A 15808-nucleotide genomic window follows, 5' to 3' on the forward strand; every position below is an offset into this window, starting at 1 on the left:
TTTTTAACCTTTAGTTCCTGTTCTAGTGATTATAAATAGGTAACTTCAAAATTAGTTCTGATTTAATCACTATATCCTTCATTACATAAAGTGCTTTCACTTTTCATTGATATGTGATGCTTGACAAAAATTAACCCACAAATAATAGTAAATGTAGCTGTAGAACTGTAGTGTTTAACAGTTGTGTCTATTTGCTCCACCTGCTGGTGCATATTCATTTAAAGCAGGCTTTAAAAGCGCACATGTATTAAAAATTTGGTCAAAGATGTACATGAGACATTCTTGACCATAAGCTGAATTTGTGAGACATACCAATTAAATCCAATCTGATTCCAACATTTTCTCAGTCAAAAAAAAAGACAGTGGAAGCCCAGATGTATGGAAACGTAACCCACAGCTCACCTTTCAGATGCTGTCATTCAGTTTTATTGTGACAATAACACAGACAGTCACCATTTTCCACCATCTATTCTACTACAAGAAGTGTTCTCACTCACATGAGCATCTCTTATTTTAAATGTGTGAAATGTGCCCATGGCCAGTAAATTCATAAACTCAGTTCCAGCTACTGAGGTTTAAAGCTAAGCATCTAAAATTTCACAGTTCACAACATCAGTGGTTTTCCACCCATTTCTGTAACTGCTAGACATTTTTTTGTGGTAGAAGTCAACACTGAGATGGATTAAGAAAGGCAGTACATACATGCTTTCAGTTAAGTAGATGCAGCAGCCCATTTTAACATTAAGAAACAAATGCAGATAAAACATTGCCTTCTCTATCCCAATTCATCTATCAACAAAATGGTGAAACTAATTAATATTTAGAGTTACTTCGCATTCAACAAGCCTGAGCATTTAGAAATTCTGGCATTTTTCAGAACTTGCTGGAAGCTCCAGCTCCCAGACAACATCCTGCGTTCTTAGAACCTACCCTGAATGATTTCAGTTTTCGGTGGACTTGAACAGGAGCAGGCAAGAGCAACACTACCGTCCACATTGCTCTGCCACCCTACAACCTCGACTCTATTCCGTTTCTTGTGGCCAAATCAAAACCTCAGTAAGAAGAGAATGTAAAACGTACCAGCTAAAGAAGGTTTCTTGTTACTGTGCTTTTAAAACCAAGACAACTTGTTTATTCCTGTAGATCTGTAACAAGCTGTTCTGCACTCCCTAAAAGATGCCCTTCCTTCTATCTCTAAAATAATATTTAGGAGATAAAACAACTCTTATATACCCAGTAGGAGGAAAGGAAGGTTAAAAGTAAAAGGACCTAATTTTGGTTTCTCAACAAAGCAGATGCTTAGTAATATTCTATATTTTGATGTGCACATGCCTCGTTGCAAAGACCTCTGGCATATGAGTTCAGGTTAAAATTAGATTGTGACAAGATACAACATACAGTTGATTTACAGAAATTAAACCCTTAACTATTAAAAGAGCTTAATAGGATCATTCATTAAAATATTACATCATTAGGGAACACGCCTCAACATCTGTGCTGACAGATTTTATGCAGCTTCAGCAAAGGCTTGAAAACTGAAACAGGAAGAAGCGTTCAATGAGACTGTTACTGTATGTGACATTCCTTATATTGAAAGAGGTAAGAAACACAATCAGCTTAGTTTGGAAAACACTGACAAAGCAATATTTAAACAAATAATAACTTTAAAAATCCCAACAACACAACAAAAAAATCCACAAAACAAACCTCACTAAACACAACCCTACCACGCTGCAGTATCTAACCTAGAGGTCAAGTGCGGCTTTCTGACCTGTTTCTCCCATGGCACTTAGGCTCTGTGTTTGTAAGAGTTCTGAAGACCCTCTGTGGCATAAACATGACTTTGCAATACTCTCATTACCCCTGGCTTAGGTTTGGCTTTAATTAGCATTTCTTTGGCTAAGCACCTATGTATGAGAAATCTACTGTGCCTTTTTTTGTTGTTTGATTTCGTAACAAGATGCCTGGATTGACCTCAGATCTTGCTGTGACATGAGGGTTTGGGACTGGTTAAAGTATTTGGTTAAAGAAAACTAATTTCGAAGACATTATACATTATTAGCAATGCTTCCAAAAGCTGCAGTTCAAAGAAGTTGCCAAGCACTTGGGAATTCCTAGCTGATGACCTCTGTCTCATACCTTCCCTATAAAATGGTGTTTAACATGTGGAACAATCTCCGACTGTGGCAGGCTTTCTTCCTAACCAAGGAACAAACCAACAAATGTTAATTTAAACAGTGTAAATGGATTTTAAAAAGTAATTGCAGAGATAAGCTCAGAATCACCTTAGTCTTGTAAATTTTAAAGTTTCTTAAAATACCTCTGAGCAAGTACTCATTTTCACCCAAGTTCTACTTGTCTGACTTCTCATTCCCACTCAGCCAGAAAGAAAAAAATATGACATTAAAAGAAAACCAAATTGTCTTCATCATCTCATTTAACCACCACTTGGCATTTCAGATTTCACACTCTAATAGCAAGCCAATGAAAAACAGAAACTTAAGAATCAATGTCCAAATTCGGTTTACTTCCAAAAGCATATACATTTGTGGGTTTTTTGTTAATTAATTAGTTTTTACACCAACCTGCTCATTTTTCCTTGTAAACTCATCTTTATATCTGTAAAGTAATTACCCTGTGAGATTTGCAAGAACATTGGTTTAAATAAATTAAAACCAGACTTTTTGTTACATTTTCCTTAAACATCTTCATAATAAGAAGCATAGAATTAATTTCATGCACTTGGTGTTACTGTAAGTATGTATCCAAATATATTATATAGAGACAGTGATTTTCAATTTAAGAAAAAAACCCAACTGTCATGTTGTAAGAAAATTCTTACATCAAGTACATGTGCATGGAACACAATAGTAGCTATCCATATACTTGCGTTGTTTTTGTATTTATAAAATTAGAATTTAAATAAACTCTCCCTAAAAAAAAAAACCAAACAACCAAAAAACCCTCAAGTGTCTTTCAAATAGCCATCATGCTATTATGCATGTTATGCTATAAGACTATTTAACAGTGTAATCAGTTTATTGAAGTGGCAATATTAGGAAAGTATTTTCTGATAATACTGAAAGAAAAAGATCTCTAGAGTTCAAACTTGACTATTTTACATGCCTAGAATTGGATACTGGCACCTAAACCACTATGTGGATTCACTTTTAAAAGCTTGTAGACATATATGTGCACAAATTGAAATCTACAGGGACTGTAAGCTCATAGGTGCAGTACACATCAAAGAAAAGTGTCTTGTGTGCAGCATGCTGAGAAATACTTGAAGGCTAAGCAAATTTCACCCAAACTGCACAAAAGATTATACTTCTATCTAACAAGGCATTCATTATTATGTAAGTTGATAAAAAGTAAGTGCAAGTGTATTCCAGTTCCATGTGAGAAGTTTATAGGCTTATGTGAATTGGTGTAATATTCCTACAACCTATTTGACCAGAGAAAAGTTATGGCAAGCAAGAAAGTGAATTCAATTAAACTTATCCAACATTGAGATACCAGCCTGAGATCTATGGGTTACTTAGAAAAATACCATTAATCTTTTTATAATATGATCATATTAATATTAAAATCTTATCCAGACAAAGTGTTCACATAAGAAGCAAATTAATACCATCATCGACATAAAACTTTTGTGAGACTCCACTTGAGTACTGTGTGCAGTTCTGATGTCCTCAACATAAGAGGGACATGGAGCTGTTGGAGCAAATCCAGAGGAGGGCCACGATGATGATGAGGGGCTGGAGCATCTCCCATATGAATACAGACTGAGAATATTTGGGCTGTTCAGCCTGGAGAAGAGAAGCTAATGTGGAGACCTCATAGCAGCCTTCCAGTATCTGAAGGGGGCCTACAAGGATGCTGGAGGGCGACTCTTCATCAGGGACAGTAGCAATAGGAGAAGGGGTGATGGGCTTAAACTTAAACAGCGAAAGTTCAGGTTACATATAAGGAAGAAGTTCTTTACTGTGAGGGTGGTAAGGCAATGGAACAGGTTGTCCAAAGAATCGATGAATGCTCCATTCCTGGCAGCAGCTCAAGGCCAGGCTGGACAGAGCCTTGGATGGCATGGTCTAGTGTGAGGTGTCCCTGACCATGGCAAGGGCATTGGAACGAGATGATCTTAAGGTCTTTCCAACCAAAATCATTTTGTGATTCTGTGAAAACCCTTGAGTCAGTCTAAAGGAAATAATTATCTACAGGTTTTTCTTTCTTAAGAAAGAAAAGGTTTTTCTTTCTTAAGAAAGAAAAAAGGTTATGCTTGGTGAAACATTCTTTCCAATATGGTTTGAGTACCTCCCTTGAACATCTTCTGAATAGACTCAGAAGTTTAAAACATTAATTATAAACTTAAGGGGCGGGGGGGGGGGGGGGGGGGGGGGGGACAAGCAGTTGAGGAAAAAATTTCTGGCACATCTAACTACAAGCATGAAACTGGCTCTTTAGAAATAGTTAGAAGCTTTGGCTTTTATTTCAAAAGGACTAAGATTATATTATAAATTATTCAGCTACTTTCCTTCCCCCCATCCCTGGCGAATACAAGACAGTACAATCCAGTGCAAAAGCCAACAGGCAGTCTAGTATTTTTCCTAAGGCACATGGTTTGCATCTTTACTGAAGATTAGTCTCACCTTCATACTGAAAGATTAGTGATGTCCTGTCAGAATTTGTCCTCTTTCTAAACCTGCAATTTTTAAAGAGAAATCAGGTATAGAACATGTTTCCTTTTTTACCAGGCTACTTCAGATATAACTGTTATTCCATGTAAGATGAAGAAAGAAAAAATTATTGGGAAGAGAAGGGGAGACAGACAGGCACAGTAAAATCTTTTTGGTACAGCATTCTCATTTTCTAAAAACAAACAAATAGACTTAAAAAAATAAACTTAGATTTACACAGCCTTCTGCAGCATCTGTAATGCAAATATTACAGAAATGTAATAACTTCCGATCACTGAACCAGAAGTTCATGCCAATTCAGCTGTTGTGAATCTTGGAGATGCCTACCAAGGTACCTCAGAGATGACTGTGTCATAAATGTAGAGTTATCAACAAACTTATTTAAAAAAATATAACCTGATAGTGTCCATTAAAATAATAAGACATCCAAGTAACAGCTCTGTGGTGTCAATTTTTTAAGTCAAGTCTTCCATCAAATGTTTTCTGATACTAGCTTATATCCTCATACTGTTTTTGATTTTCTTGTTCTTGGTGATGCTCCGTCTTCTGGCTTTGCTGCTCCGCTGGCAAAGTTCGCTGTAATTTAAAGTACAGTAAACAAACTCAATTTTGCTTCACATGAAAAGATAAAGAAACTAGACCAGGGAAATAAAATACATTAAACAAGTGTATAGACACATTATCTGAATTCTCATCTTAAGAACTGCAGGACAAGAGGTGTCTACCTTCAAGTAGACTACAGAAATAACTTGCAGCTTTGGCTGCAACCAAAGTAGAACCCAAGCTTCAGTGGAAGCCAAGCTCTACTTCAGAGTATCTCTACAAGTGTGAATACTTTTGCAATTACAAATAATTAACTGATAAACAATGTACAACATCTTTCCACATATGCTGCCAGAGCTGTAACACCTGTGCAATTCTTTGGTTTGCTCAATGAAATCAAAATACAGTAAAACTTCTGCTATTCCAAAGCATAAACTGTCTTGGGAGCTTAATTGCAATGAAGTTATTTATCTGCAAAGAAGAGAAGAATCTTAAAGATTCTTCTGGAGGAAGAAAAGAAAAAAGAAATTCTCTGCAGGTACAGTCAGAACAGAAAGGCTGCTCTGGAATGATAAAGAAAACCCATGTTATGAGCACCACTATGGCCTAGAATCTACCAACTGGTTTCAGCTAATGCTGACTCAGCTAGTAATCTCGGAATGCAAAGAGCTTCAAGGCCTCTTAGTAGAAACTATTATATAAAGATCAACTTCACAGAGAGCCAGCCTGTGGTAAAATTCTCAAGAAATCGCATTTTTCAAAGCTCTACCCAAACCTCAGAAGTTATTCCCAATTCTTCATACATAATGCTATCCAGAGCTTTATATATATATATATGCTAACAAGAATATGCAATTTCACTCTACCAAGTCTTCACAAGTCCCATTTAACTAATTTAATTGATATAACATTGGCATTCAGAAATTATACAACATCATTCAATTAAAAGCCTTTCTCCATTAGTTCTCCTTTGCCAGACATTATGATGTTCCTTTTCAGGGGTTTGATGTTCTTTACATGACGTGTCTTTATACAGAAGAACTAAGTTTATTTTAATGGTCTGAAACATAATAGAAGTAGAATTTATAAAATACAGAAGTGATTTCAGGTACTTCCCCCCCCCCCCCCCGTTAAATCCAAAAAAAAATATTAGTGGCATTGGAAAAAGCTGATTTAAAATGGAAAGAAAACCCTGGAATAATTTAGGCCAGTTTCATGAAATACTACTTGCATTTTGATTAACAGAGAGTTCAGTGAATAAACCTGAAAGGTACCCTGGCCTAACGCTTAATACAACTAGCACTGTGTGCTGTCCTCTTAGCAATAGGGAATTTGAGAAGATGTCCTAACATTTGAAGAGACTATAATATTACCTATATTATCTGCATGTCAAAAGACAGATATTTTCCTGTTTTATAGAATGGAAAGATGTGATACATTTGGTATAAAAACATTTGGCCTAGAAGCGATCTAAAAAATCTACACCACTGACCTTTGCCTGGTTCCTTTTTTGTTCGTTTCTTCTTTGGGTTATTTGTTTTTTTCTCTGGAATCTGGTCCTTAATACACTCCCTCCATTTCTTCAGCTGAAAATGTACAAATTTCTGCATCATCCAGGCCTGTGTTAGACAAACAGCACCCAGGCAGCCAATCCTAGTAAGATTCGAGATTTTGGAGACACTTAGATGAAAGTTTCAGTTAACCATTAACAGACTATGAGTCTGTACTTATTTTATTTTTTTCTCCAACAGGCTAATATAAAAACAATGAAAATCTTCATACCACAAGAAACCAGACCTATCAGAAGGTTTTGCCCAAGACAAGATGCAGCACACAAGAAGTGAATGGGAATTGTATGCAAGCATATTACTAGAAGCAATTGGGTTTGTCAAGGAGCTATAGCCATAGGTTTCATTGGCTGACAGGAAATTGTGGCATTGAGGCCCCTTCTGCCAAGCAATCTATGAATGAGAAATCACATAGATTCAAAATTCCTCCCACTCCTTTGATTACAGGCATTAAGTTATAAGAGAGAATGTTGAAGTGATGAGCTTATGCTGAAAATGTAATAAAATTTTTAAATTAACAAGCAAAAAGAAAATATGCACAAAAAAATTTTAGGAAGGCACCAAACAAATAACTAGTTAAAAAATTATGGGTATTAATATCACCAAATGATACTATGTCCAGTACAGACATTGGGATGGGAAGGTTGGGGGGGGGGGGGAGTTTAAAGAGATTATTATCCCAGGAAGTTTATTTTTAATTGTTTTTCATTTCCCTCCCTCTCTCCCTCCCCCACAAAAATTCTGTTCTACTTCTTTTGTGAAAAGGAGATAGAAAAAGAGAACAAAATTCCCCATCCCTTAAATACTCAAGAGGAAAACATCACCCAGGGAAATTATTCCAACACATTATCCTCCTATATTGCTTTATGAAAAGATTCTTTGAAATCCGCCATTATACACACATGAATGTCTACTAGCCTTGGTATACCTCACAGGGAGTGTATTGAAGTTTCCATCTGCTATGGAAAAACCTGGATTCTCTGCTCTTGCCAGACCAAATCCAAATGTGAGGACAGATAAAGTTACGGTTAAAAGACGTACCATTATGAAAAGTAAAGCCCAAATGATAAATCTGAAACAAAACAATGAAATTAATGTGATTTCTCCATATAATTTACATACATGCAAATCCATTTGTACACAATTAGTAGCAAAGTTCTGAATTTAAATTAATCGTATGCAAGATTTACCCTTTTTGCATGTTTTCATCAGGGAAGTAGAAGAGACGCAAGGCATGAAAAATGAATTCCACAAAATAGTGAGGTACCACCAGAATTAGCCCCAAATGCTGCAAACTATAAAACAGAAAAGTTAGAAATTTCAATGAAATTATGAAAATAATAGATCTATTCATAATAAACATGCAAATACTTACTTTAATATATAGGCACCAGAGATATGAGTAATGTAAAGGCAAATATAACATAGCTGCCTTGGTATATCTTCCTAAAATTGGAGAAATTATAATAAATACTGTTACAGTTTAACTGTATTTTCCAAAGGAAAAAATCTATTTATTCATTAGTTTTGGTTATTTTTTTTCACAGTGCTATATAAACTTCTGGAAGAAGTATCTGAATCAAAAACTACAGACCCCCTAGACTAAATATACATAAGTAACTGAAAACACAAATCACAGAATGGTTTGGGTTGGAAGGGACCTTAAAGGTTATCTAGTTCCACACCCCTGCCATGGATATGGACACCTTCCGCTAGACCAGGTTGCTCCAAGCCCTGCCCAACCAGGCCTTAAACACTGCCAGGGATGGGGCAACTTCTGCCTGTACCTCAACACCCTTGCAGTAAAAATACAAATATGTGGACGTTTATATAGTTAATATAAACAAAAGTATTAATACAAATAATTGGAAAGAATCGATATTTAGTTAACTGTACTGACAACTTCTCTCCATACCTTTTGGACCTTTTGGAAGTATAGCTCTGGCAGTGCATGAAGCCAATAGGCTATCTGGCATATATAGAAGAATTTTTCCTGAAAACTAAGCAATAATTCAGGTTAAGAAAACACAAGCTTTCAACATGAGACACAAGATTTTATTTTATTATCTTAGATTAATTCAGTCTGACTCATTATAGTTTATGATTTCTAAATCACAGTAACCACAAATACAAAACAACTCTGGTGACAGTTTTTTGAATCAGCATCCATTAACCTTCTTGATAGCACATTCTGAATCACCTTTTGAGACAGTAGGAAGGAAAAAAAAAACACACCAAAACATCTAACACACAGAAACAGTTAATCAATTGAGGAGTGGAACTCCCTAAAAATGCATATTAGCCCCCTTCCCTCCATCAGACTAACTGGAGAAAAACAGAACTGGGGGGGCAGACAAACAACACCGTTTTGTAAGTCATGTTACATAAAAATAAATACACCCCCCCCCCCCCAGCTATAAATCCTCTCTAATTTGAAGATCCATTCTCCAACAAATACATTTCTTAGCGTGAAACATTTCAGCAGTCCTGTTATATATCCCATCTTGCAAACACCTTCACTTTAACTGAGCTACCATGGTTAAGTTAAAGAAAGTTGAGAACACATGTTAAGTATCTCCTGGATTGATGTGCAGTTCATTAAAAATTACCTGTGGATAAAACAGCAATTTTCAAGCAGAACAAAGTACTTTCACCAAGTTGTCATTCTTATGCCTTATGTCATAAGAATGACATAATATCAGTCACTGCCTTATTAGTGGTTCCCTAAAATTTGGGGTGGTTAAATATTCAGTAATTGGAATAACCACAGTTTTTTCAAATTTAAAATAGAACACTTACAGCATACGAGAAAAGGGATAATCTTTCCAGAACGAGGTTAGGTTCATTGCGAATTCTTCCTAAAGAAAAGGGTCATTGATTTAAAGACCTTCTTAATATTTTAAGCCTATTTTTTAAGTAAAATCAGCAAACAGAGCTACTTACTGCATTCAAAATACTTGCTCCCCATATAAATGAAAACAAGTAGAACAATGCAAGCTGTCCTGATTCATTGAATTTGGTCTTCTCCTGTTCTGACAGCTGCAGATACCTATTAATTTTCTAGAAACAAAACGCAGATCAATAAATGTAATTTCCAAACCACAAAAGGTATTTTGGAGTTAGTGTTCACTCCCGATTCCTCATTCTGATCTTCCATTCCTCAATCAAAATACATAGTTCCCACCATTTAAGACTTTGATCAAAACTTTGTATGACAATTAGCTTCAATAAGACTCACCACTGTGGTAAAGTTCACATGGAAAATAGTCAGATAATGTATTAAGACTAATTTTTTTCACCCATAATCAGTCATAGCGCTAAATTTTTGCAATCTCTTTGCACATTTAAAAACCAGCTGAGCTTCTGTGGTACAGATGATCTATTTGATAAGACTTTCTAAGACTATTCAATAATAGATGGTTTTCACAATGGCTTTAACAAATTCATTTTACTTCGCAACTGAGTTGGTGTGAAAGAGCACACATTGAAGCCTCAGCCCTCTCTTTGAGGCAAAGCTCAGCTGACAACCAGAAATCCATCACTTCAATAATTTTTGGTTTTAATTGTTCTAATATATCTTATGAATCTAATGCAGACCTCATTCACAGGTATCTTGAGCACACCATGAAAATTTAATGTCTGGTTTTACAGAAAAATGTAAGTTATATTGACTGAAAGTAAAATTAAGTGGTTTATACCATCAATAAATAGAAGAAATATCAGTTTAAAAATATCACAGTATCATTTAGACTGGAAAAGACCCTTAAGATCGCTGAGTCCAGCCATTAACCTAACACTACCAAACCCAAGTCCACCACTAAACCAAGATCTAGTTGCATTTTTGTCAAATAACAAAAGGATTGATCGTAACAGGGCTTCTAAATGCTAAACCATTTGTGTACCATGGCTTACACTTAAACTTGCAGACAAACTCTTAGCAACTGATGGCTAAAAATAACATGATTATAAGTAAATGACAGCCCAGTAATAAACTTACATCTAATATGCACTCCTGGATTACAGCATGCACTTTAATAGCTACAAGCATGTAGAAGCTGATTGTGGCAATGTCTCTTCGACCATAGTCGTAAAAATCAAATTGCCCAGTGTTGTCATCTAAAAAAAAAACAAAAAACAACAGAGAAAAAAGAAAAAGTGTGCATTTTTACATTCTCCTGAAGGAGTATCCTGTGCAACCACAAAGGGCAGCAGTGACCAATGTTCTTGGAAGTTGTAACTAGTGCCCTGTATCCATTTAACGTAAGTTTTACATTTTTGAAAATTACTTCCTATGCCCGATTAGTTAACCTGGAACTTCTTTTCCTTCAATACAATGATACCATTATAAAAGCCTAGAACAAACTGAGAGCACTTTACACTGACCTGTTGCTTCAATCCATTTCTTCCATTCTGGGCCATTAAAAAAAAAAAGAAAACAACACACCAGTAGCCTGTCCTCTGTAATTTGGCAGAGACCAAATGAGATTCCATCTTAAGAAGTAAGACCATATGTAGGAAAAAAGAAACTATATGGTGAGGATAGTATCCCTAGTAGTTCAACACATTGATAAGTAATAACTTCCTGTCCTGGGTTCAGCAGTAGCAGTCATGTTTTTTCCTTTGTGTTAACTGGTGCAGTGCTGTGTTTTGACTTCTAGTTTGAGAACAGTGTTGGTGAAGCCGATGTTGTCGGTTGTTGCTAAGTGATGTTTACCCTGACCAAGGACTCTGTGAGGCTCATGCTCTGCCAGGGAGGAGGGGAAGCTGTGAGGAAGCAGAGACGGGGCGCCTGACCCGGGCTAGCCGGGGAGGTATTCCATAACACAGCACGTCATGCCCGGGGTGGGGGGTAACTGGGAGTTACCCGGAAGGACAGGAGCTTCCGGGTGGAACTCGTTTTCTTGGCCGGTGGTATCGTATTCTCTTCCCTTGTTATTTTCCCTTATCATTGTTTTAGCTGATAGTAGCGGTGGTGATTTGTTGCTGGACTGTTCTTGTCTCAACCCATAGGAGTTGCACTCTCTCGATCCTCCTCCCCGTTCCTCCGGGAGCGGGGAAGGGAGGCGGAAGGGAGGCGGAAGGGAGGCGGAAGGGAGGCGGAAGGGAGGCGGAAGGGAGGCGGAAGGGAGGCGGAAGGGAGGCGGAAGGAGGGGAAGGAGGCGGAAGGCGGGGAGGCGGAAGGGAGGCGGAAGGCGGAAGGGAGGCGGAAGGGAGGCGGAAGGGAGGCGGAAGGGAGGCGGAAGGGAGGCGGAAGGAGGCGGAAGGGAGGCGGAAGGAGGCGGAAGGAGGCGGAAGGAGGCGGAAGGGAGGCGGAAGGAGGCGGAAGGAGGCGGAAGGAGGCGGAAGGAGGCGGAGGAGGAGGAGGCGGAAGGCGGGGAGGCGGAAGGGAGGCGGAAGGGAGGCGGAAGGAGGCGGAGGCGGAAGGGAGGCGGAAGGGAGGCGGAAGGAGGCGGAAGGAGGCGGAAGGGAGGCGGAAGGGGAGGCGGAAGGGAGGCGGAAGGAGGGGAAGGAGGCGGAAGGGGAGGCGGAAGGAGGCGGAAGGGAGGCGGAAGGAGGCGGAAGGGAGGGGAGGCGGAAGGGAGGCGGAAGGGAGGCGGAAGGGAGGCGGAAGGGAGGCGGAAGGGAGGCGGAAGGGAGGCGGAAGGGAGGCGGAAGGGAGGCGGAAGGGAGGCGGAAGGGAGGCGGAAGGGAGGCGGAAGGGAGGCGGAAGGGAGGCGGAAGGGAGGCGGAAGGGAGGCAAATAACATTCACACGTGTTACAAAAATACTTGAGATGTTCCTATTTACTAAGAGCGGGAAAACATACCAGTGAAATTCAATTCAATTCAATTTAAAAAGCATGTACCAGGAGCAGTAGATCTAAGAAAGCCGTATTTTGTAGAGGTGTCTGTCTTTTGACCCACAGGGACTCATAGCCACCTCACTTTTCTTTATACACCTGAGACACTGCAGTTGAAAAGAAAGAACTTGGACTAAAACTAATCAAGAGCCATGCTCATCCTGAGTTACAGGCTTGTATGTCTAACATTTCCATCTTTCAGTTTTCCCTTGAGAGGGCATTAATTTCGATGTCTCTTATCTATACAGTCACTTTTCATAAACATCAAGGAATTTTGTTACCTTTACGACCTTTACCCTTGTGAAACTGTTTGCCTTGTCCAAAAGCCAAAGTAGAGAAATACAGACATCAAACAACTTTTTCTTTTTTCTTTAAAGGAAACTCAGTGAGTTGTCAAGGAAGCAATTGCTGCTTCCTGTATCGTGAATGATACATTAAGGTCCTGATGCACAGGACATTCATACATCTCTAAGTGTCACATATCCTACTTCTACATTTGAAAGTGGCTTGTGGTATAATCAATGAACAAGTAATTGCATAGCAAATGCTATTGCTGCCTGGTCCCTAGCACTCCTTTTCAAAGTGGATCTTTACTAGCAGTATATTCATTGTTTTCGGAGGGCCCACACTGACGCCTCAAAACTGCTTGTGCAGAACTCCACACCTCCTATTAAAACTAAAGGAGGTTATACATCGTTCATTCCATTGTAGATATATACATACACATATATACGCACATATGTATGCAACAATGTCGTGGTTTAAGCCACTTCTTCATAGAAATCACACTGCAGGCATCTTGATAACTGACACATGGATTTGACTTTTGTCTCTGCTATTTTATTTCTATTTGATGCTGCTCAGTAAAACTCACTCTGTCCATCTCAAGTTTTCAACACTAAATATCGTGGGAAATATTTGCAAAATATGATAGATATTCATTCCTGCAAGCAAAGTTGATCAATGAATTATTTTGAGCATACTGAATGCAGTCAGGGTACTACATTATTTGAAGGGGCCACAGCACAGACATCTCAAGTTTGGAAGTCAAGATTAGAACAAAAGTCATATATTTTACTAATTTTGGGGGGAAAAAAATAGCTAGAAATGTCTCCCTTTGTTATTTAAAAGTATGATTGAAGCAACAACATCAGTTACTTGAGAATAATAATGTGATATTTTTTAAATATAAACCACAAAATCCATTACTAATGACACAAGAAATCATGAATAAAGAACAAATATATAGAAGAGTACAAAACTATCGTTACTTGATAACTCTTGTTGATTTTATCAAAAAATGGAAAGAATGCATGGTTTTCATATTAAATTTATATTAAAATGCATGTCAGTAGCAGTGTTAGCCATGGGAAAAATAACCCACTTATTCACAAGCAACAGAATGTATCACAAACACTAGAATGTATCAGTGAATATAGTATTAGTAAATCCAAAATTAGTCAGACAAATATGAGAATAATACTATATTATAAAAGTAAATTGAAGCAATGAAAGGAAAAATAAAGTAATTTTTAATAGTTCAGCTCTTGCATTACAAGAATAAATAGACATGATTTAATCTCACCAATGGTATAGGTGACATTGTACTGCAGAGCAACAAACATAATGGCATTCTTGGGTGGGACCTGAAATTAAAAAGAGAAGCAGAGAAAAAGTATCAGTGTTTTCAACAAGCTAGACTATAAACATCTAAAACTAGAAGGTTATGCCATCAGCTCCATCAAAATGTTCTTCTACATGATTTAAATCAAAGAGGTCCCAAGAGTATTATTCATCTCCACAATATGGAGGCTCGTCTTGTTACAAAACCTTTACCATTTACTGCATAGGGTCAGACGTTGAATTATGTCCCTTTACCTGACAACTGATTCTTTTACTAAATAACATTCTAAAGTGTTTAGAAGTGTAAATGGCTTTAATCTTTTTAAAAAGTTAAAAAACTCTTAAATTAAATCAGATGGAAGGTTTCACCTAACTTTGCAAGATACTAAAAAAGCAATGCTCTGGCTAAGTGTCCCATGAGTAAATAGATAATTCAAAACATCAGAGTAGAATTACAAGGTTAATCAATTTCTTGAATGATAAATCAAGCATTTTCTAAAAAATAACATTACAATAAAAGTAACCAATGTTATACTTTCATGTTACTTTTTCTCCAATGGCAAAACTAGTAAAAAATTAAAAGCCACCAAAAAAAAAACCCCAAAACCAAATATAACACTTTCAGCCATCCCCACCTCTTCAAAATATTTTGCCATTCCTATGCTGCAGTATATTTAGCCCTCATCTGTAGCAATGGAACTGTACATAAAGTGGATTACTGTAAGAAGTAAATGTGTTTGCTTGGTTTAGTTAAAAATTACATTATCTGGTTAGCACAACTTTAAAAACAAACATTTGTGCTGATATAACTGAAAGAGTCATAAGCTCTTGCAGGATACAAGTGGAAAATAAAAACAATCAAACGAGAAAACCCACCCCTGGTTCCTTTGCTGCAAAAAAATAAATCAATAAATTAAAAATGCAATACATCCTACACTGTCAAGAACAAATGCATTTATTATGTTTGTAAGCACTCAGTTATCCAGATCATAAATCAGAGAAGTACAACAGGCATAATCTTAAAACTGGTGTAAAAAAAAAACATTGTTGAGAGGTTGGTTTTTTTTGCACTTTCACTTCAGCTGATCTTCATAGCTATGACTTAAAACAGAGAAATAGAAACTGAAACCAGAAAGCTACTTTCGTCAGATGTTACATCATCGGACAGTGTAATTAAGAACATTCATGAGTATATGAAACAAGCACTAATTTATCCAGCTACAAAGTAAGCAAGAGGCACAACAATGCAGAATAATATATGTAGCAAAAAAAGGGAGGAAAAGGCGAATTGCTTCAGTATACTAGGAGAACACCTGTGAAATTAAGCAGTAGAAGAGTCATAAGACTGAAAAGTTCTGTTAAGAAGGAGCCTTATTAAGGAAAACGAAAGTACCAATCTTCCTGGCATACAAAATTGACTTTCAGACACTGCAGTTCTATGAGCAATCTAACCTTTTGTAAAAGTCAGCACTACCATCAAAAGGCGCAATTCTGCCTTTCTCTTTACTGCCAGTTGCTCCTTGTCTCTGTCCCACATT

The 15808-nt window shown here is 37.4% G+C and overlaps 2 protein-coding genes across 2 annotated transcripts in view; both read right to left on the bottom strand.

The window, feature by feature from the left end:
* Positions 1-4470: 4470 nt before the first annotated feature.
* LOC130611435 (translocating chain-associated membrane protein 1-like 1) lies at positions 4471-14533 on the bottom strand. Its single transcript, XM_057432176.1, has 11 exons — positions 14233-14533; positions 10806-10924; positions 9752-9868; positions 9608-9666; positions 8724-8808; positions 8184-8254; positions 7999-8103; positions 7737-7880; positions 6733-6893; positions 5094-5273; positions 4471-4702 (listed from the first exon to the last, which is right to left on the bottom strand). Exons 1-10 carry the CDS (start codon positions 14270-14272, stop codon positions 5200-5202), a joined length of 975 nt encoding a protein of 324 aa, XP_057288159.1. The 5' UTR covers positions 14273-14533; the 3' UTR covers positions 4471-4702; positions 5094-5199.
* EYA2 (EYA transcriptional coactivator and phosphatase 2) overlaps positions 13105-15808 on the bottom strand; it is a 166633-nt gene continuing 163929 nt past the window's right edge. Inside the window, exon 13 of the mRNA XM_057432174.1 lies at positions 13105-13323. Within this exon, the coding sequence (XP_057288157.1) occupies positions 13253-13323 (71 nt within the window). The 3' untranslated portion in view covers positions 13105-13252. The remainder of the gene's footprint in view (positions 13324-15808) is intronic.

This window comes from Pezoporus wallicus, unplaced genomic scaffold (genome assembly GCF_028554395.1).
Source record: "Pezoporus wallicus isolate ANWC-B61680 ecotype Strahan unplaced genomic scaffold, APGP_CSIRO_Pwel_v1 contig_10810, whole genome shotgun sequence".
Lineage (NCBI taxonomy): Eukaryota > Metazoa > Chordata > Aves > Psittaciformes > Psittacidae > Pezoporus > Pezoporus wallicus.

Coding starts and splice junctions, on each gene's coding strand:
- LOC130611435 (XM_057432176.1), bottom strand. CDS start 14,272: ATGTTTGTTGCTCTGCAGTACAATGTCACCTATACCATTG. Junction 8,104..8,183: donor TCTGGTGCCTATATATTAAA/GTAAGTATTTGC, acceptor TCTGTTTTATAG/TTTGCAGCATTTGGGGCTAA. Junction 6,894..7,736: donor TTCAATACACTCCCTGTGAG/GTATACCAAGGC, acceptor GAATCTTACTAG/GATTGGCTGCCTGGGTGCTG.